Source organism: Euleptes europaea, chromosome 5 (genome assembly GCF_029931775.1).
Source record: "Euleptes europaea isolate rEulEur1 chromosome 5, rEulEur1.hap1, whole genome shotgun sequence".
Lineage (NCBI taxonomy): Eukaryota > Metazoa > Chordata > Lepidosauria > Squamata > Sphaerodactylidae > Euleptes > Euleptes europaea.
The window spans coordinates 63,269,416-63,292,742 of record NC_079316.1 but is presented as its reverse complement, the minus strand read 5'-3'; the positions used below and the strand labels follow the sequence as shown (position 1 = coordinate 63,292,742).

The 23,327-nt window shown below is 41.5% G+C and overlaps 1 protein-coding gene across 1 annotated transcript in view; it reads right to left on the bottom strand.

Moving 5' to 3' along the window:
• Positions 1-23,327, bottom strand: part of ATRNL1 (attractin like 1) — a 645,181-nt gene that overhangs the window by 399,127 nt on the left and 222,727 nt on the right. Inside the window, exon 21 of the mRNA XM_056850671.1 lies at positions 5,232-5,284. Within this exon, the coding sequence (XP_056706649.1) occupies positions 5,232-5,284 (53 nt within the window). The remainder of the gene's footprint in view (positions 1-5,231; positions 5,285-23,327) is intronic.

The window sequence follows — 23,327 nt, the reverse complement described above, 5'->3', positions numbered from 1 at the left end:
TGTTGGATTTTCCAAAATCAATACGAGGTCATCCGCGAATGCTCTCATTTTAAATTCATGTTTTTTAATTCGAATACCGCGGATGGCCTCTGTATCTCTTATCTTGCAACATAATGATTCCAACACTAAGATAAATAACAATGGGGATAATGGACAACCTTGTCTTGTCCCTTTTTGTATAGAGCAATTTTTTGACATAGATTCATTCACTACGATTTTTGCTTGTTGTGTTGTATATATAGCAGTTATGCCTCTCATAAAACGTTCTCCAAAATTCAATTTTTCCAAAACAGGGTATTGAGGAAGCCGAGAAAGAGCATCAGCTAAGAGATTTCTTTTGCCCGGAATGTGTTTGATTACAAAACGAAAGCGAGAAAAAAAGTCCACCCATCTGATTTGTTTTGCAGTGAGTTTGTGAGTCCAGTTAAAGCCTCCAGGTTCTTGTGATCCATCCAAACCTGGAAGGGAGTCTCAGAACCTTCTAGGAAGTGTCTCCAGACTGTTAAAGTGTGTTTTACTGCGGCGGCTTCTTTTTCCCAAATGGGCCAATTGAGCTGAGATTGGGAAAATTTCTTTGAGAAATAGGCACATGGGTATAACTGGCCACCCTACCCCTCTTGCAAGAGGGCCCCTCCCATGGCAACTTCAGAAGCATCCACCTGAACAATGAACAGGCGGTCACAATCCGGATGCTTAAGTACCAGTTCAGTTGTGAACAAACGTTTCAAAGTCTCAAAGGCTACCTGACAGTCTGGGGTCCATTCTACTTTTGCGGAAGGCTGGGTAGCGGCAACTCCTTCACCCTTGGTTTTGAGTAAGTTAGTAATCAGAAGCGCAACTTGTGCAAAGTTGCTGAGGAAATTGCGGTAGAAATTAGCAAACCCGAGAAATCTCTGTACTTGCTTGCGAGTAGTTGGTGGCTCCCAGTCAACTACTGCTTGTACTTTGTCAGGGTCCATGGTTAATCCTTGGTGTGAAATTCTATAGCCTAGAAACGTTAACTCCCTTTTATGGAATTCACACTTGAAAACTTTAGCATAGAGGTGGTTCTCTCTGAGCCGTTGCAGAACTTCTTTGACTAGGGTGATGTGTGTTTGCGGCGATGCTTGCAGCGGCGCTTGAGGAGGAATGCCGGGTTGCGGTGGCAGCAATCTCACCGGGGATTGTTGCCTCCGTCTCCATTCGTGGCATAGAGCATCCATTCGCTCTTGCATTTGGGCCATCTGCTGCTGTAGTTCTCGGTTCTGGAAGCGTAAATGAGAAACTTCATCTGCTGGTCCGCCTCTGCGACGGCCTTGAGAAACACCGAACTGGGCATTCCAATCCTTGGCCGCTTCACCACCATACCACCCCTGAGAGACATCGAAAGGAGCATTCCAGTCTTCAGCATCCTCTCTGTCCGAATCCCCCTCGCCCGGGTATTCACAGATATCTTGGGTCAGGGCATAGTGTACGGTAGCTCGTTGACGACAAGCTAAGTGTCTTGGGAGAGCCATAAAAGACCTATCGGAAGAGAGCAAAAATGTGAAGTCCTCCTCTCCCGATCCTAGTCCCAAGCCCAGCCGTCCAGTATCCTTGGACCGTGCTCCGAGCGCTTCTGCTGTGGTTTTGGCGGTTTCAGATGCCTGGGTCACGACCAACTCCGCCGTCCGGGCCTCGGCTTTGGCCACAGCCGCTCCCAATTCCGCCACCTGAGGCATGGCGGTGTCTCGGAGAAGTTGCTCCAACAGGGGAGTTAGAAACAATTTCACTTCTTCCAGGTTGGTAAGAAGCGGCATCACTTGCCGCGCCATGTCTGTCACAGCTGACCCAAAATCTGACAACAACAGTTCTTGGATTTGGGCTTCCGAAGCCGACAGTGGTAGTTCCATGATGCGTAACACAATTTTGGCGGCGGCGTTACTCGCCTCGAACTGAAAGCGGTTGCCTCCGGAGCCTTCAGCCATAGCGGCCCGTAAAAAAGGACTGTCCCATAAATTCTCGAGAGCCGCGGTGCGCGTGATCCACTGCGTTAGTAAGGAAGTCCCTTCTTGGGTTAGCAGGGTCTGCTCCTCCGGCATACCCCCAGCGGCACCGTTAGTCAAGTGACGGAATTGGTTCAAAAGGTAGGACCTGGTGGCCTTCCTCCTTTCCTCACGCCGGTGCCGTTGACTCTGGGCACTCCGAATTCGATCCTGAGTCTCCTCTTGCAGGAGCTGTCAGAGGATTTCTCGCACGGTCGAGGCCTTCGGTTGACCTCCCCGGTCGTCCTCTTTCGAAGAGGAGCCAGTGAATCTAGGTGCTGTTGCCATGCACTTTAGGAATGAGGCAATAACCACATTCCTTAAAATAAAATAAGAAACTAAAATAAAAAAGGAGAAAAGGACTTGAGTCCTATTGTAAGGTCTGAGTTCACCTGTCAAATCCCAGTCGACAGACGTCCAGACAGAGTCGTCTAAGAAGCAGTTTATTTGGGAAGCATAAGGTATATAGCAGCAACTTACAGGAAAAGGTACGAGGACTCAAGTGGGGGGAAGCGGGCAGATTGAAACATATACATCAGAAAGGCACCGTTAGATACCAAGCTGAGCCTGGTTCCCATGATAGATTACAGTTATCGCACCGGGGCGCAGGCCGTCATAACAAACCTCTGAGCTACTTGACCTTGACTCCAGCTGCGCTCTCAGTCTGGAGCTCACACCAGGCCTAGCTACAAACAATGGGTAACTTGCCAATAAGGTTGGGGAGGGGCCGTGGCTCAGGGGTAGAGCATCTGCTTGGCATGCACAAGGTCCCAGGTTCAATCCCCGGCATCTCCAGTTAAAGGGACTAGCCAAGTAGGTAATGTGAATGCCCTCTACCAGAGACCCTGGAGAGCCGCTGCCAGTCTAAGTAGACAATACTGACTTTGATAGACCAAGGGTCTGATTCAGTACAAGGCAGATTCATGTGTTCATGTATTGCCAGCTCCAGGTTGAGAAAACCTGGAGGTATTGGGAGAGGAGCCTGAGGAGGGCAGGTTTGGAGAGGGGAGAGAGTTCGGTGTGGTATAATGCCATACAGGCCACCTTCCAAAGCAGCCATTTTCTCCAGGTGTACTGATCTCTGTCCCCTGGAGATCAGTTGTAATAGTGGGAGATCTCAAGCCACCACCTAAAGACTGGCAACCCTACTTGCCAATGCCTTATAACTTGTATGACTCACCCAGGCCCAGCTACTTGCTCCTGTTCAACAACAGCCACCCCACAAAAGTCAGTGTGGTATACTTGTTAGAGTTTCAGACTATTATCTGGGAGATCAAAGTTCAAATCACCATTCTGCCATGGAAGCTCACTGGTTGGCCTTAGGCCAATTAGACATTCTCATCCTACCTTAGATCACAGGGTTGTTGTAAGAATAAAATGGAGGGGAGGAGAATGATGCATGATGCTTTGGGTCCTCAATATGGAGAAACACGAGATACGGACTTTCTGTTAATTCTCCCATTCCCCAGCAGCCCATTGGATCCCTATAAAGCCACTGCTGAGGGTCAGGGAACTCTCCAGAACACCAGAAATCACCTACAGAAGGCAGTGGGTATACAAGCTTCTCAGGAAGAGTAATATTTGGCTACTGCAGTGGATCAGATGCATTCTGTCAGGTGATCATAGCCAAAGATGCATGAATTTTTCCCAATGTATACTTCATATACTTCACTTTACACGGATCCACAGGTTCTTTTAATACTCCAATATAGAACTTAGAGTGCTTGCTATACTATTAGCGAACAGGAATGGAAATTTTGGTGCCTAAATTATCTGTGAATTATCTGTGAATGGGTGAAACAGAAATAAAGAATCAAATTAGCTTGCAGCACTTAAAGCTCTTAAAACAGAGCAGTCACCCATTAAGTCAATGAAATCCACCCTAAGGGTTCTATCATACAACTCTCCCCCCCCCAAAAAAAAAATATATCAATGTAACCTGGTCTGCTCTTGTGGCTGAAGAACCAGCACCAAGGAAAGAAAGCATCTTGTTAATGAGGCATCAACATAAAATGCAAATTAATTTAAAAAATAAATGAATTTATTCTGACTATAGGTTTAAAATCAACAAGAGAGCTGGAGGATTACATCAATCCAAAACCACAAAATCTTTACAATATTTTAAAAACCTGGCAGCAGACAAATAGCGTGGTTATTTAAGAGGTGAAAGGCTAGCTTGAAATAGCACAATTTTGTTTCAGATCAAAAAAGATTTATGACACAGTGCTATTACAGAATACTAAAATCCTTCTTGGAAGTGTCTAGCTTCAGCAAGTCTTATTATTTTCACATATTTTCACGACATTAAAATTTGGCTGTATTTATATTTAGATGACAAAATAAATCTTCACAAACCCGGAATGTTTGCAGAGAGAAAACAGATTGTTTTGTATCATATTTAGCTCTCATTGCCATCCTTCAAAGATCTACAGGCAACCACGAACCCAGGCTTTGCTGTTAGAGTCATGATATCTGAGAAACTTGCATTACATCATTTGAATGCTTTTACAATTTCTGCATGAATGGCTTTTTAAATACCTTTCTCAGAGTCCTCATTTGCTATTTTGTCATATTACATAATGAGAAAGAGAGCATTTAGAAGTTTCGCTCTATTAAGAAAACATCCTCATCTCTCTTCAAAAGAGAAGCACAAACCCTTAAAATACACAGCTCCTAGCCAAAATAACAGTGGTTAGATGTGCAACTAAGAGTGTGCTCCTTAAACCTGATGGATTGATAGCATACATCAACTGCAAAATCATGAAAATTGATATCACTCTCTATGCAACTTCACTACTGATTAAAGGCAGTACAACCCCAACCAACAGCCTGTTTCAAATCCTAGGTCAGCAAGCTGCTTTCAATTGCTCAGTCTTGATTCCTTTTTATTGGGAATCATAATCCTTCTCTCACATGGCTATTGCAACACTGAATAAGATATGGATTGTGTTTATCATATTTATATCTCACCTTTCCCCAAACAGCTCAGGGCAGAGTACAGTGTTATCCTATTTTATCCTCTTGGTAATCCTACAAGGTTGGTTAGAACAACTTGCCTAAGGCTTAGCATTATATCTGACCAGGGAGTTCTTTTTTGAATCCCAGATGTAGAACATTACAATTAATACATCATTGGATGGTATCCAATCTACAGGCAGAAGTGACAGATTAGCTAACATATTAAACAATGAGCAACATCAGAGGATAAAGAAACAAACTACTACTTACAGTAACATGTTCCCCTGAGTGGATTGCCGAGGTACCTGTTTTCTGAGTCACAGCTGCAGAAGAAAAGAAGGGGAAAAAACCCAAATTGTTAATTACGTGTTATCGCATTGTTTAAATTTACAAAGAATAAGTATCGCAAAACTATACATTTTCAGTACGAACAGATAACAGAAATGCAACATTTGGGCATTTTTATACATTTTCAGTACGAACAGATAACAGAAATGCAACATTTGGGCATTTTTATTTTTATTTATTAAATTTCTATACCCCCTCCCCCACCAATGAAAATGACCCCAGAAATTTCTGTTGGTTCCCTCTTCCCTGAGCTCAGCCTGGGTGAAATCTCTGTGCATAAGGCAAGCTTAGTTTTGCTCACAGCCAATTACAAAGCAGCATGTCCAGAGGTGAGGAGTCAAATACTTCATGCTTCCTCAGAGCTCTTTCTGAGCAGAAGAAAGGCTTTTTAAAATTGAGGCTTCGATATCTCCCACCCCTTCTTTTCAGATTGCTCCGTTTTTTGTTTTTTGTTCCTAATTTTTATGCGACAATTGCATTTGGGCGGGAGTTTATTTACGCTTTAAAATTAGGCAGCTGGGTACACCCTCTATTCCACCTACTGGGTAAACCACAACGTACAGTGGAGCGTGCGGCATTTCCTTTGTTCTTTCCCTTGTTCTGTTCTGAGAGTGGGTGGGGACAGGATGACAACAGGAAGGCCCGTGGGGTCATCATGTGTTGGCTGGTTCCTTGTTTGCTTCTATATATAGCTGTCGAGGATGTTGTCAGCATGCTGCTCTGTGATTGGAAGGTGTGGATGGTACCAGGATGGATATCAGTGCAATTACTATGATCTCACCTCCTTGGATTTGGGTCTCTGGGGATTTTTTTTTCCTGTGCTGAAAAAGCACAGGATACTGACTAGCTGTGAACTGGTGTCCAGGGGGTTAGGACTGAGATGTAAACTAGGAAAAACTCATCCAGATTCATTCTGCAAACTTTTCTGTTGCCCGAGGCCAGCCACTTTCTCTCATCATCAGTCCCTTTTGCCTCAAAGTTGATTGCTGAAACTGACTTGACACAATAATTATTGTAAAACTGCACTAAAAGTGAACACAGTAAAGCTCAAAATTATGAACTGCATTACCAGCAGCCATTTATATGATGAAATCTATCATATAGCAAATTATTTACAGAACGATCTAATAATGTTGTATGGTTATAATTATATTCATTTTAAGAAAGCAATGTTTAGCAATATTTTGTAAAACATATAATTTTAACTTTCAATATTCTCTAGTAATTATAGATTTCAATCTCTTAAATGTTTGTATCATTTTAATGACAAACTGACTTGATTTTTATTATTGTAGTTATTGTTGAAGATAATTTATTCAACTGCCTACAAAGAAATCATGACATGCAGTCTTCAGCCAAAAAGTTAACATAAACTGAGTAGAAACGTCTACAGATGTTCTCAAATGATTTCTCCACCCCCATATTCTCTTTTAATTTTCAGCACTTTTTCTTTAATGTTTAAAATAAAAGCACATTTCATACAAGAACAATCTGCAAAAATATCTCCAAATTTTAAGCAATTTAAGCCACATGTAGGCTGGACTATCACCCGTACCCAGTAATTTCTGTAATTAATAGAAAAGAATATAGAGAATGACAGTTTAATTTTCTGCTTTCCATTGCAAAATAACCTTAATCATGTTTCAGTTACTTAGGCACAGAGTTTGTCTTTGCATGAGAATAAATATTTTTATAGGAATGTCAGCTTCAACTAAATCCACAGTTCAAAGATCACGTCTTCTTCAAAGACTACTCTGATACAGAAAAATAATGTAAAGCCATGCAAAAAGACATGAAAACTACTATTTTTGTTTTGCTATGTTTTAAAAAATGCAATGTGGAAGGGAACCTAAAATGTCTATACAAAATTTTGGATTTTTTAGGCATCCACTATAACTCCTTAAAAAAAAAAATCTAGAACTAGCTAAATGTTAGGAATGTTCCTTAATCTCACCAATCCACATCTGGACACTAAGGGCCTTTAGAATGATTTCACATCATATCTTGGTGAGTCTCCAAAATAAAACCAACAAAGAACCTGGCCTAGTCTGAGAATTCTAGGCCCCCAATGTCCTCAGCAAGCATGAGGACCTAGGGACTTCCTCAGGTCAAAGCCTCAACGGTGAGGACCAAATCTTCTTCATCCCCTGCCAAATGACTCCACAGAACAAACATAGAGCAGCAGGAAGGGTACAATCCCTACTTGAGGTTTACAGTGCTACTCGGAATCCCTGAGACGCCCAGCATAACATGGGGAAGTAGTTCCTGTGCCCCCACTACTGAACAGACATTCCCAGGCTTAGAAGTAGGGTGATTGGCAAAGACTGGGTACTCCCTCACATTCTCTCCTTTCAGGCTGACCAAATGGGGGAAGAAAGGGGGTGTGGCAAGAAAAACACAGTCCCTATCATTCATATCAACATCCTGTTACCAATGATAAAACCATGACATCTGAACTGAGCCAGTGCCTGCATCTGTCAGCCTGTTCTCTCCCCTTCCTCTTTACACTGTGGGAATGGTTCACACTGGTCAAGCTTCATAACTCAAACTTTCATAGGGTAATGGGCTCCAATAACACAAGACTTTTTATCTCTGAATTCAGTTAGTTCTGCATCCCATAATCAAAAACAGTCAAAAGCCAGGCTCTTTAAATGAAAATAATACAAGCTCTTTCCAAGTCCACCATTATGATAATACTTTTTAGTATTTACGACAAGAGTCCCCAACCTTTAGAATGCTGACAGAGGGTGGTGAGAGCAACCACAAAATGGCTGCAATAGGAGGTGGAGCCAACCACAAAATGGCTACCATGGGAGGCATAGCCAACCACAAAATGACAGAGTAGGGTTATGCATAACTCTGAAAATAGCTCTTCAGCATTTCAGGAAGAAGCTCTGTTAAACAGGTGCCTTTAAAATTAACACATTGTTTAAAAACATTTTCTTGCATACATAAGTATACATGAGCTAGCTAAAACACCCCCATCTGGCTGTATCTGTCTTCATTTTGCAGGCATCTAACACACTTATGCAAAAGGGAAAAATGTTCCTCCTAACTTCTTAGCTTTAGATGAGCCCTTCTCTCATGAGCCCAGACATTTACAGCCTGCACTATTTCTTTTAATAATGATAGCTGGTGCTGAAAGGCTGGTCAGAGCACATTGCATATGTGATGTGCACACTAAGAGAGAGTTTCTGGTCAGATTTTGATAGGAACATAAATGATTTTTGAAGACTTACCACACATTTACCAAAATATGTATTACCTATACTCAAAATATATTATAGGGTTGCTAGACCCATGCTGGGGGCAGGAGATTCCCCGCTTTGGGCCCACTCCCCTTAGTGCCATTCAGTTGTCCGGTGAGGGTCTTACCAGGCTTAAAATGAGGCCTAACATCACTTGCATGATGGCGTCACTTCCGGAAGTGACATCATCACACAGGTGACAACAGGGGAGACACTCCGGTATTTGGGCAACACTTTATGGTAAAAACAGCTTCTACCATAAAATTTTAGCCCAAATACCAGAGCATCTCCCTCATCGTTGTTGACGAGATGACGTTGCTTCTGGAAGTGATGTCATCACACAGGAGGTATCAAGGCCTAGGCCTCATTTTAAGCCTGGAAAGATCCCCCCCACCTTCCTCCCCCACTGATGGCCAGAGGGACCTGGCAACCTTAATATGTTGTTTAAAATAAACATGAACAAATTATTAAAGCACCACAATAAGGACCCACACAAAGCCCATCAGTAAGCAATGTTGGGGGAAATAAGAATACTCTTAATTTGCATGTAAATCTAAGGAGGATTGCAAGTAAATCTCCTTTTTCTTAGACTGAATTCTTTTCTCCCTCCATTATAATCTGATGTCAACAGTGTGAAATCTCCTCCCACACACACACACACTTCACACATAAAAAGCAACTAAGCCTTCAGCCCTGTTGTGCTGAGGATGAGAGAGGAGAAGAACTTTATACACACACACACTCCAGCCAGCTTTCCTCTCAGGCGCTGGATAGAAGGGCTTCCCCCCGCCCCCTACTCCTTTCAAGCAAGCCAATGTGCTTTTGTCCTGGGTGCTGCTTGGGATGGAAAATAGCTAGCTAGTGGAAGAAGGTCTTTACTTCTCCTCCGCTTTAAGTCAGACAGACTGCTTTTGTCCCAGGCACTGCTGCTTGGGATGCAAAGTAGCTGTCTGGCTTGGGGGGGGGGGGGTTGGGGGGGACTTTGTACCCACATTTAAACTAGCCAGCTTGCTTTGCTCCCCAGGTGGCTGTTGCAGCAGCAGCGCAGGAACCAGACAATGCCAGCAGATTTGAGCAGGAATTACTTCTCTTTTCCCACATGTGCTGGGCATCTGGTTCTCCCTGGTTGCAGCACCTGCCACTCAGGAGAGCAGGCTAGGGAAGAGGGTCTTTTCTCTGCCATCCCACTCAGGTTAGCCTTAGTGCCAGCCGAATATTTATCTGCTATCGAGCTAAATAACCAAAGGAGAGCATTAACCCTGGCTAGAGGGTCAGCCTTGCCCTCAGCAATTCTGGAGGGAAAGTACAAAAAGTTAGCAAGATCTGAGTGGGCATGTAGTTGTGGATCAGGTGAAATGGAAAGCACTAGTCATGTTCTATTTAGATGTAATTTTTATGAGGGAATTCGTCAGAAACTAATTCTACCTCTTATTGACATGATGGAGACTAGTTCAGAGGAAGAGAAAATTAAATTCCTCTTATGGGAGGGAGACTCTCAGCAATCTTTGCAAGTAGCCACGTATTGCTCTGTAGCTATTAAAATTCGTTGGGAGAAGGGTATTAGCAATTTTAATTGATTTTAATCGTTATATGCCTTGTGAATATGGTGATTTTTAATTGGTACAACTTTATCTATATTTTGTATAGAGAGGTTTTAATCTAATTATTTATTTATGTAATCGATTTTAACTGATAAGGTTTGTAGTTTGTCTGGCTATTGCCGTAATAATAAAATCATTCCTTCATTCACTCAGGTTAGCCAAGAGGGAGGGGGAACCTGGGATAATCAGCACAACCTTATCTATGAGTACTGGTTACTTTATTTTCTTTCTTTTTCTCCCCCCCCCCCCAAAAAAAGCATTGTGTAATGATAATACTATCATTTGGAATATAGTACTCCAATAAGAAATTCAATCTGTGTTAATGTCACTTGCAAACACAATTCTAATGATGGAAATGCTTTGTCATATAGAAAAACAATTCTTGTTCCATATATTCTATAAGTCGATAGTGGAGTAGTTAAGAAAATGCTTCTGGGAAGGAAAAAGGTTTTTTGGCAAGCTTTGCATGGCAACATTCCAAAGAACCCACTCTACGATTATTTAATGTTTGCAGAGTATTGTGCTACCATATAACAAACATTTTGTGAGTCTTGCTTAAATAGCAAGTATTTAAGCTTTTGTTTTAAGAGCTGCCAGATTAATCACTTTAAAAATAATAAAAAGTATCCTGTAGTGAACATAAAGTAATGGATTCTAGGGCAAAAAATAATTTTCCTTCCTTTTCCAATATGTAACAGAGGTTAATTTTTCAATGGGCAAAATATTGTTCATGCTTGCAATTTATCACTAGTCATTTCACAAGTTCTAAAGGGCACTAGAGTACAAACAGTTCTCGCTTTCCCCATTTTCTTACTCTTTCATCCTTCCTCAAAAAAAAAGGGCAACAGGAGTTGCAGGGAGAAAATAACAAACCTGCCATATATCCAGAAAAATGAGTACTCGGATTCCATCCTTGTTTTTTATTGGTGGGGCAGGTAGCACCAAGGAAGAAAAAGCTCTACTCTGTCTGATCCTAATCAGCACTGCTCCCCTGTAGGAAAAGGCAGAACAGGCAAGCAGGATGGTGCAGATGTTCTAGCTCTAATTCGTAAGTCCCACCCATTCCTGAAGTGCTTGAACAGCCATACAATTCTGCAATGAAACTGCCTTATAATTCTTATACACATCCTAGTGATGCTGGAATCTTCACACACAACCTATTTGAAAATCAAACATACCAGGCTGACTATGTCCATTATCTTGTGTCAAACACCCCATACACAAATTCTACAGATATGCTTAAAGTTGTCACTACAATTTGCCTTGAGTCTCTATGGGAGAAAAGTGAACTAAAAGTGCTCCAAACAAATAAATATGCTCTGAGCTGCCACTGGCCCTTGCTCAGAATTGATGTAGTTTGAAAGATATTGCACTTTTTCAGTCTTCTGTTTCATTTTCAGATTGAACATTTACCTATCGTGATTTCCCACTGTGACTGTATTTAGTATTGGCAACACAGGAACTCCTTTGGGTCCCTCACTTATTTACTTCAACTTTTCAAAACACATTAACAGACCATTCCTGAAATGACGGCATATGGGGACAGCAGGGAAGAGGCGCAGCGACGCCTCTTCCTGGGCCGATTCCCATACGCCGTAAAACAAAAAAAAGCAGTTTTGCAGCTTTTTTTTGGGGTTTACCGGGGGCTTTAGCCCCATAGGAAACAGCACCCACCCCCAACAGACTTGGTCATACACTGATAACCCAATCTGTAACTAAAAAGGAGGAGGTGATGTTAAAAAGTGGCCAGATGTGTTGTGTACGAATGAACCATTGTAAGAGTCATCAAACAAAAAGCTCTGGCTGCACACATCTGCAAAATGAAAAAACCTGGAACGGCATTTAAAATTTCTAACTACCTGATCCTATGCGTATGTTTGGTTGGAAGTAAATCCCATTGAATTTAATAGGATTTATTCCCAAGCATCCCAACAGTGTAAACCTAATTGACTTCAAATGGACTTAGAGCGTAACTCTTCTTAGGACTGCACTGCAAATCATGAACAATGCCATATTAGAAGTCATTTGGAAATAGTAATATCATCTCAATTACCTTTTATGGTATAAATTCAGTAGTTCTGGGTGATTTTCCATATTATTTTTTCTTTAGCAGTTGTCTAATTATGCTTTTTACCTCCGCTTGGGAAACAGCCAGATTATCCTGAAAGCACAGCACACTTCAAACCCTAACACTATTCCCTGCTAGACATGATTTAAAGGAGATTATTCTCCACAAAGGTTTCCAAACTAACCCTGCACATATGAATGCTGGGATCTCCAAATATGTATACATCTGCTGGGCATATATCAGAACTGTCTGATCCACACATGGTATGGGAAGCTATTTTGCCTTCAGTCTTCACTCTGCCCATCCCTTCATCAAAGAAACCATTCAACTCTTTTAAGGTACTTTAAGCATGCATTTTAAGCTATTAAAACTAGTTTCAGAGTGCATTTTAAGGTTTACAACTTATGAGCTTAGTATTGCAATAACCAATCATCAGCGTAAATCTTCACAAAATGTAAATATAGTAAGAATCATTATAACAAGCTGATGAGCATTCCCGGGAATAGTGACATTAAGAAAATGAGACTATGAGGACAAAGACCTGACATCTATGAAATAAGAAGTCAATTTAAATGCACAAAATAGCTGAAAGGAAAATATGCACAAACATCAGCTAAGTTAATGCAACTTGCATTGGAGGGAGAGGGAAGATTGACTTAAGGTCACTGAGTAGATGAAGAGAAAAGGCAGAACATGAGATGCTGTTTTACAATGTCAAACACAAAGGCAACTCTAATCACAGATTTCAGAAGGAGAACTTAGAAAATTATTTTACCGTGTATGGCAAAGCAGTTCACAAAAGAAAAATAAGCCCCATAAACAGGAGTATTATTAAATAGACTTTAAAAAAAATAATCCAGAACACACAAGCCTGAACTATTTTTTAACAGTCTTATCTCATCCAAAGAAAAGGCTAAAAAGGAGATTCTTCAATGCTTTTCCCTATATAAACAGGTTAGTTAAAACATCCCTTCTTCAGTATCAAAATAGTTTGTCCTATAGAATACTGACCAAATTATTATCCTCCACTTTATATGTTATTGCCCGTTTTCTGCATCATTGGACTCCTTGAGGAATGGATTCACACAGCTGCCACTTGTGGGACCAGTTTACTTTTGCCCGAATGGCACTGAATAGCAGTAAATTTGTAAGTTGCTGAGGTATGTGTCTATAGTTCTTACATTACCGTTTCTTTTATTCATCTAACTAGAATAAGTAATCTTCTTGGCTGCATGAAGTCTACATTTTTACAGCCATCATTTGTCAGTTTTATCTGTGCCCATCTCTAGTAAATGAGAGCCAGCATAGTGTAGTGGTTAGGGTGTCGGACTAGGAAACCCGGGTTCAAATCCCTACTTGTGCCATGGAAGCTTGCTGGGTGAACTTGGGCCAGTCACACACTCTCAGCCCTGTCCCTGGCTAGTATTTGGATAAGAGACCACCAAGGAATACCAGGGTCATGACGCGGAGGTGGGCAATGGCAAACCATCTCCAAACGGCTCTTGCTTTGAAAACCCTATGGGGTCGCCATGAGTCAGCTGTGACTTGATGGCAAAAAAACCCCAACTGGTAATAAATAGACAACAATCATAGAGGAAGAACAATGATAAGGAAAATAATTTCTAAGTGTCCTCTGAATTAACTCTAGGGAATTTTAACAGTGAACTCCCAAAGGATGTTCACATATTGTTTTGGGGATTCCATTTTAAGAAACTATTCAGTTAAATTTAGTGACGTGCCAATATTGTGTTTGGGTGGCTTTTTCAACTGACAATAATCTTGTGATATATGATTGTTTAACCAATGGCTTGTGCTGATACTGTAATCCAACCAAAGACAATCTATCCAAAAACATCCTAAAATATCCATGAGAACTTACTCTGTGGTGCTGATGGTATCAAAGAAAAAATGCATCTCTACTTACCCACACGGTGCGTTGGAACCCACAGAAAATTTCCACTAATGGAAAGGGGTGGTTTTTGCTGATTCCCCCTCCCACTGCAGACCTCCAACTCCACATTCACACTGTTCCTGTGGTTCCTCCATCCTCCAGGAGCAGAATTTCAGGAGACAGGCTGGGAATGTAAGGAAGTCCTGCCCTACTGATATTTACCATAGAATCCAAGCCACTGCTACCCAACAATAATTTTGGGGATGGTAAGAGGCCTGTTACATCTTGGTCCCTAGAAAAAATTACAATGTAAGCAGTCAGACATCTCCTCCCATTAAGGGGTACCATGGAGGCACGGGGGCCAAAGACAGGCATAAAAGGAAGACACTGCTCCCCACAAAATCGATGCCCCTCGGGGAGTTTTGGGATCCATCCTTGGTGTCAAACCTGGGCAGGAAGCAGGTTGGCAGCTGAACTTTCCCCTGGCCCTTAAGGTGTGCCTGGCTGGACAATGGGGCTAGCTAATCCCCATTGTGTCACCCTAAGGTGATTTAATCAGAGCTCCAAGCAGACCATTATTCATCCTATCTGCATCCATCACAGCCATCAATCAGTATTCAAGAGAACAGTCCAGGCATTCTCTTGAGTCCTTATGACCCATCAAGCCTCTCCCACTCTTTAATGAGAACCCTAGAAAAGCAATCAATTCTTTGTCTCAGGCTTTCCTGCCAGCTTACTTCATACCACCTCAGGACCAATTTTGGGGTATAAATAGTGGTCCTTTGGTCCTTCATAGTATGTGTGCACCCTGGATCTGTGCAATCACCCTCACTTACATGTGGGCTCTTCCTCTTGCTCCTGAAAATGCTGGTTATTTTCTTCCTCAGTGCTGTTTTCCCTGGACATCCCTTCAAGACTGGTAACTATCACCCATTCCTGAAACCCTATCCAATTTCCTCCCTTTTCTCTTAGTCAGCTCTTGTATGCTTTGAGTGCATATGTTCATTGTTTAAAATATATTTCTTGGTTTTTTTAATTATTTTCATTCTGTAATAAAACCCATTTCAATTAAACAACTACCTGCTCATTTAAGAGGTCTCACCAGGGACAACTCTGGCATACATAGGTTATCGATCCCAGTTACCCCCTACTCATTCTGTCTCCAGCTAATTCCCCCAACTTAAACGGAGACTGCCTGCTCAGGGTAACAACAAAACCCTCAACATCTCATTGTGACCAGTAGTTTCCTAAGATCTCTCACATCTAATCTGATAAACTGCTTGTTCATGAGAGTAAACGTTCCTGAAGTCTCTACTTGCCAGGTCCATATGGTTACCTTATATTAATTCAACCTTGGAATGTGGACAAGATATTTATGTTCTCTCACACACATGTAACATAACCACAAATTTCTTGAGTCTTCAAGACATCCTGTCAGTTAACCTGTCCTGTCTTCCAAATGATACCTGATCTTCCCCCAGCAAAAATGGCTGGAATGTTTAGAACTTATGAGCCCCTACCCTCCCATTCTTCATCGGCCCTCTGAAAGCTCATTCTCACCCCTACAACTGCCCAATTCATCACTTCCTAATCTTGACATCTAGCACTTCTTCATTCTTCCCTCATCTTCCCTCTCGTGGACTCCTCTTTTCAATTTGAGAGAATAACTTCCATTGTGCATGGTCCCATTTTTTAATGTAGAACTGCAGAAATACTCTTATATTGAATGTACCGTAAATAATAACATCAAAATCACACTGTCTAGAAACTATTGAAATAATCTGTGAGAAATAGTTACTAAAGTGGAATTATGCCAGAAAAAGAACATACAAAAGCAGAGGCAGCTGCTAAATACTCCTCCTCAAGAAAGTCAATTTTAACGTCTGAAATATATTCCGTTAACATCCATGATTCTGAACCATGGACAATTCACGAGCTCATTTTTAAAATGTGTATGACCTCATTTATGTTGAATTGTGATGTCTACAGTACTTTAGTCACTCTGGTAGTGTGGTCTCCCAAAAAATGGGTTAGTATAGAATATGAGTCTCTTTTCATTCAATTGGGTTTGAAATAAAGGTGAGCCACAGTTGTATTAAAACATGTGCACACAATCCATATAATGATAATTTATATAATGCAGCCTATATGATGATGCTATTAACTTCCTGAGAATATGGTCATTTTAGGACAGAAACCTCAACCTAAAAACAACCCTCTTCACCACAGGAAGGCTAAATGAAACCCCTTAGGACTGAAAGAAAAGGAATAACTCAGAAGACAACAGTCCTTGGAAGACATATAGTACTGATAAAGGATTTAGAGCACTTCCGCACAGGAGCTGTCTTTCTGCAAAGGTAATGCAACAGATAAATATCACAAGTCATCTGCTGCAATATTTGTATTGCTACATGATGAAATGGAACAAGCCTTACAGAACCAAAACAAATCAAAACTGGTACAGATTTCCCCCCCTAATTAGTGGGGCATTGAAGACACAGTTTAATAAATGCTCATGACATTCAACAACTACCATACCAGTGTAGAACAGGGAACAGTCATGCTTGACAATTTATGAATCACAACCTCACAGCACTTCAATTAATGAGCTGAGTGCTAGGAAATACTAGGAAATACTAATACTGCAAAGTGAACAGTTCAACAATACGTTTTTCCTTCAACATGCTTTCCATTGTTTCCTTTTAAAAAAATGGGAGGGGGAGCTTCTCTGCTAGCAGTCTTTGTTGAACTGCAATATACATGTCCTCACATTCAAGAAATGTCATCTGTTCAGAAGCCGATTAACTTGTCTTGACCATCCCTTGTTGTAATCTTTGAGACTTTCAATAAAACAAAAATACCTTGCATAAAGACAAAAATTGTAATTTTACTTTTAACGTTTTTGTTTTTGCTGTCAAGTCACAGCTGGCTTACGGAGACCCCGTAGGATTTTCAAGGCAAGAAACTTTCAGAGGTGGTTTGCCATTGCCTGCCTCCATGTCACAACCCTGGTATTCCTTGGTTGTCTCCCTTTGAAATACTGACTAGGGCTGACCCTGCTTAGCTTCAAAGATCTGATGAGATTGGGTTAACCTGGGTTATCCAGGTCAGAGTTTTAACATATATACTGTAGGAACAACAACAACAACAACAATGTATCATTAGAAACATACTCTGTATAAGGACCAAGCAAGACAAAGTATAATTGTGAGCAACAGAAAACCACAGAAAGGAATAACTACAGTTGTATATGATTTACTTTCTTGCACATAATAGCTAAGAAGAAGAAGAGTTGGTTTTTATATGCTGATCTTCTCTACCTTTTAAGAAGAATCAAACCGGCTTACATTCTCCTTCCCTTCCTCTCCCCACAAAAGACACCTTGTGAGGTAGGTGAGGCTGAGAGAGTTCAAAGAGCCCAAGGTCACCCAGCTGGCTTCATATGTAGGAGTGTGAAAACCTACCCAGTACTCCAGATTAGAGTCCACCACTCCTAGCCACTACACCATACTGGCACTCAGATGTCACTGAGAGAGCAAAGAAGAAAGTTGGCTTGTAAACTCAAAAGTTGCTCATGCTCTCTTGGCTGGTAGAGGTAACTAGGAAGGGGAGGAGAGAATAATGCCTGAAGAAGGAAGTTATAGGAAAGGGTTGAATTCTACCCATAGCTCACCACAGCCTTGCTCTGTGATTTTGCCTAAGGCTCTCTTTTCTTCTTTCTGTCTCATTTGTATAATGGGAGTCCAATTTATAATATTTCATTGTCAGCTATATTTATTAATGCCTATGAAGTGGAGGGAAGAAACAGCCTGCAAAAGGAACATTTATGCAGGCAGTTAAACAGGAGAAAAGAGTTGAAGCAAATGAAAACATTAGCAGAATGGAAGGATTTCAAGGAACACTTAAGCACTGCTCTGATAAATAAAAGTAAGGGCAATATTGATAGCATTACAAAACCTAGCCAAATCAGAGCAACGTAACAAAGAAAAGTTTATTCTATCTCCTTTTTTAGAAGCTGCCACGAAGTGCAATCCCTTTATTAACTATCAGTGCTTATTTACAATAGTTTCTTTACATAAAAGCTTTGTTATACATTGGATGACCACTGGAACAACTGGAATTAATGGCAGTGGGCAACAAGATGGAAATGTAACATGAAAGACTACTCTTGCTCTCCAGGCATAAAGATAAACACTACTGCTAAAACGTTTCTTCTTCATTCACACTACATAGTACTGCCTAAAAGATGGGGGAAATGGAAAATAGCAGTAGGTGGATGCATATTACATTCATTAGAGGCCATAAGAAGAAAAAAGCAATCTTTGCGACACCAGGAGCTTTTTAATAAATATGCACCATCACCAGTGCCAACCTAACCGGCTTTTTTATTGTTTTATGGAAATAAGTTCCTTTTCTCCCTCTTACTGTATATGTAAGTCTAACATAAGCCAGCAGAGACTGATGGACACAAAAACAAGGTTCCCAGAACCAAACCTATTGTGTGTGTTTGTGTACACATGCATACATGTGTAAAATTACTAAAATAGCCATTTTAATAATGAAAAGCTAAATAATGTAATTTACTTGGTATTGGATCTTACCAGTTTTTCTGCTTGCTCTCTTCTGATTCCCCCCTCACTGTAGCCACCTTTCCTTGTGCCTTTTGAGGACACAGGTGCCATGTTCCCTGGCATAGCCCTTTGGGTGGTCAAAACAAGCCCCCTCCTCCCTCTTTCAACAGTGGAAAGCCTGGTAGGATGCAGCCCTTTGTCATACAAAAACCATGTTCCAAAATTAGGATTTTTGTTAATGACAGAAAACAGTGTTTGGTGTTTATAGGGCTCCTTGGCAGAAATCTGGCTATCCACAACACAATCTTTGATTACTAAAACCATAATATAAATGAAACAATACTTTATTGTTGTAACTACCTCAAACTGATAGAAAAATGGCCATTTAGAAAATAAAAACTTGTCTTCCTTAATTGTTTGCAACAGCAGTGCAACAGCTCAATGAATAACTTCACTGAAAGTTGATTTATTATATTGATTAAAGCTATTTTTCACAGGTAACATCTCTAAATACTGATTCATATTCTCTTATGAAAGCATATGGGAATAATCAGGTATAAACAGAACAGGTCAAAACATCAGCCTGTTTCTTCAGAGCAACTTGTTTTCTCCCTTTATTTGAACAAAAGCAGAAACAATAAAGTGTGTGTATTGATCCAGCCTAACTTTGATTGAGAACCAAACAAATATTATGATGGATCATTACATAAAGAAGTAACACATAAATACTGAAAACTTTACAGCAGGCTCTATTTTCCACTGTTCAGATCCCATTGATCTGCATCAGTGCACTTGCCTTCATCACAAAGAGGCATACAAAAAAACCAAAGAGAAAGGGAAAAAGAACAACATAGAGTATTTTCATGCCCAAGACAAATCTGCTTTTTAAAGACATAACTTTATATAATGCTGTTAAGCGTAAAATGAGAGCCAGCATGGTGTAGCGGTTAAGAGCAGTGGACTCTAATCTGGAGTACCAGGTTTGATTCCCCACTCCTCCACAAGAAACCTGTTGGGTGACCTTGAGCCAATCAGAGTTCTCTCAGAATTCTCTCAGCCCACATGGAGACAGGCAATGGCAAACCACCTCTGAATGTCTCTTGCCTTGAAAACCCTTTGGGGTTGCCATAAGTCAGCTGTGACTTGATGGCTGGCACATGCACAAGCACACACACACGCATAAAATGGAAAAAAATGAGACGCTAATTCCAAAATTGAAAAATTGAAAAATTGCTTACTTTTTAAACATATCACGTGAAGTGATATAGTAAAGTATTGCTTTCCTCTGCTCTGGTTAGACCTCACCTAGAGTATTGTGTTCAGTTTTGGGCACCACAATTTAAGAAAGATGTAGATAAGCTGAAATGTGTCCAGAGGAGGGCAACAAAGATGGTGAGGGATCTGGAGACCAAGTCCTTTGAGGAAAGGTTGAAGGAGCTGGGTATGTTTAGCTTGAAAAGGAGAAGACTGAGAGGGGATATGATAACCATCTTCAAGTACTTGAAGGGCTGTCATATGGAGGATGGTGCCGAGTTGTTTTCTGTGGCCCCAGAAGGTCGGACCAGAACAATTGGGTTAAAAGTTAAATCAGAAGAATTTCCATTTAGACATTAGGAAGAATTTTCTAACTGTTAGAGTGGTTCCTCAGTGGAACAGGCTTCCTCGGGAGGTGGTAAGTTCTCCTTCCCTGGAGGTTTTTAAGCAGAGGCTAGATGGCCATCTGTCAGCAATGCTGATTTTATGAAGTTGGGCAATTCATGGGAGGCGGGCATCTTGGCCATCTTCTGGGCACAGGGTGTGGAGGGGGGAGGTAGTTGTGAGTTTCCTGCATTGTGCAGGGGGTTGGACTAGATGACCCTGGTGGTCCCTTCCAACTCTATGATTCTATATCTATTTAAGAGATTCAGTTGGGTTGGACTCACAGCACTTTTCTGCTCATGCAAAGGGAGCCATAATTTTCAATCTCTTCCTCTAGCTGTAGCCCTGAGCTACTTCCAAGTGCCTCTACTCCCCCGGAGGATTCAACTTGGTGGGTCGAGCCAGCTGCCTCAGGCCCAGCGGATTCCCTCCATCCTCCCACCCCCTCACAAGGAGGAAGCGCCAGAGGGGACAGCTTCCCAGGCAGCGCTTGGCCAGTCAAGCGCATTTCCTACACCGGTGGTGCGCAGCGACCGGCTCTGGATCAGCTGGGAAGGCCCATGCTGGGCAGGTGGCCTGACCACTCCGCCCACGTGGTGGGTGTTAGAGCCTGTGGGCAGCAGAGTGTGTGAGGGAAAAGGCTGCTGTTACACCTCTGATTATCCTCATGTTGTTATCATGGCAATACAGTGATGGCGCAATATACACCTGATGGCCACTTCTCAATTGTGATGTCTAGAGATGTGACTCTGCCATCACTAATTCTGGACTCTGTGCATCTTGTTTGACATGGTAGTAGCTGTTTCCATGTGGCAAAAAAACAATGTCTTTGTCCTCTATAAATTCCCACTCTGCCTGTAGAACTACTTTTCAGGGAGCTGAAGACCAGAGTATACATGAAAATGAGCTGGTAGCACACCCAGATGTTAAAAACTGGACTACGGGATCCATCACATATAATAGCATCTTCCAGTTGTATATCATCTGTAGCTATTCAACAGGGGACTTCCTCTCACTCACAGTAAATGTTTTTATACTGCCTCCTCCATGGTTGGTCACTCAATATGGCCCACTCAATATTGAGCTAAGAATTGCCAATGACCAACACTACAGTGAATACTAGTCAAGCTTCTGAAGAATCCTGTCTTCTTGGAGGTATGAATCTTGCAACAAACTGACCAAAATTTGGTGTTGGTTCTTCATGAGTGCCCATCTTGGTAAACGGGTGTCCATACAAAGGGGACAACTACCAGACCCATTTCATCTTTGTTGGAGAAGCTTCTGGCCTGCAATTCCCATCTCACTACCAGCGGTTTTTGACAGAACTTTCACCTTTGTCAACTCTACTTCATACCAGGCACTAACTGGACCAGTATACTTGAACAGATAAAGCTGCCTTCTACTGAATCATAGCCTGGGTCCATCAAAGTCAGTATTGTCTACTCAGACCGGCAGCAGCTCTCCAGGGTTGCAGGCAGAGGTATTTCACATCGCTTACTTGCCTAGTCCCTTTAACTGGAGATGCCAGGGATTGAACCTAGAACCTTCTGCTTGCCAAGCAGATGCTCTACCACTGAGTCATGGCTCCTCCCCTTCCACTGTAGTGCCTCTGCATGTGTCCCATCAATGGTGAAATCTTGCATGGTTCACTGTCCTGGGATTAGAGCCAGGAGAACAGCAGAGAACCAGGATTTTCAAGATACTCTAAGAAGTCTACTTACAGCAGAAGGACCAGTGGACTTTAAATTACTCTTAGCTAAAACTTTACCACAACTCACCTATGGTGCCCAATTGGGCCCCTATAAAAAAAATTAATGTTAGAAAAAAATTCAATCAGGCTTAGGACTCTCTTCAATGCTCCTAGATGTACTGCCAATGCAATATTACGTCAGGAGGCGCAATTATTAAAAGTGGAGACTAGGGCTTGGATGATTATTATCAACTATTGGCTGAAAGTACACCTTCATCCAACAGGTTTAATGCCTTTCCTCTTTTCACTAATCCCTCAATCTACTTGGAGTGAAGGGATAGTCCACATTAGGCATAGGCCCTGAACAATTATTGGAACTAGTATTCAGGAGGGTGAAAGCATTAATCCATCAATGCCTTACCAATATTGAGATACAAAATGAGACTGCTCCTTTCAAATTCATACAGGATATTAAAGTCATGGGCGGGAATCTCTGCTGCTCCATATTTAGCAACTATCACCTTTTCCAAGTATTGATGGACAATTTCTAGATCCCAATTTAATGTTGTCCCTTCGACCCTGCTTAGCGGAAGATTTCAATGCTGGCCCGGTTATGCCCCTGCGATGCTAATGAGATCAAGTCAATCAAACATATATTATTGAATTGTGAATTTTACAGGGGTATTAGGAATTGCCTAATTCTACCTTTGCTGGCCAGGTTTCACCAGTACTCTAGTTATTTTAGATATGCTAGCACTTCAATGGCAAATTTTCTGCTCAAAGATAAGAACACCACTGTCTCATACACAGTGGCAAAGTTCTGTTACAATGCAATCAGAATATGGAGATTGTTGTTGGCATGAGAGACAGCCCGATAAATGCTGGGATAATTGTATTGTATTACTGCAAGTGTCATGCTGGTCATTGACTGAATTCAATAAATGATGATGATGATGATGACAACGACGACCTGTGGACTTCAAGCCCAGTAAAGCACAGGAAGCTAATCAGAATTGTTCCCACTGAGCAAAAACAATCTTCTCGGAAGAATGGGAGAGAGCACTTGCAGTTGCAGTGGGAATGGTCTTAGTTGCATTGATTTTTGTAAAATTAAGAAAATATTGGAGAAGATCCAAAGGTGGACAGACGAGCATACTTTAATAAAGAATTATTGAAGGGGAGAAAAAAGAAGTGGCATTTCAGGAGTATAAAGAGCTACAGCTAGAGATAGAAAAGTCCCACTGTGTGGTCATTAGGACTGCAGCAGGAGGATGGTAGGCAAGTTATTCTGCAGGCAGAAATCCTTCTGTC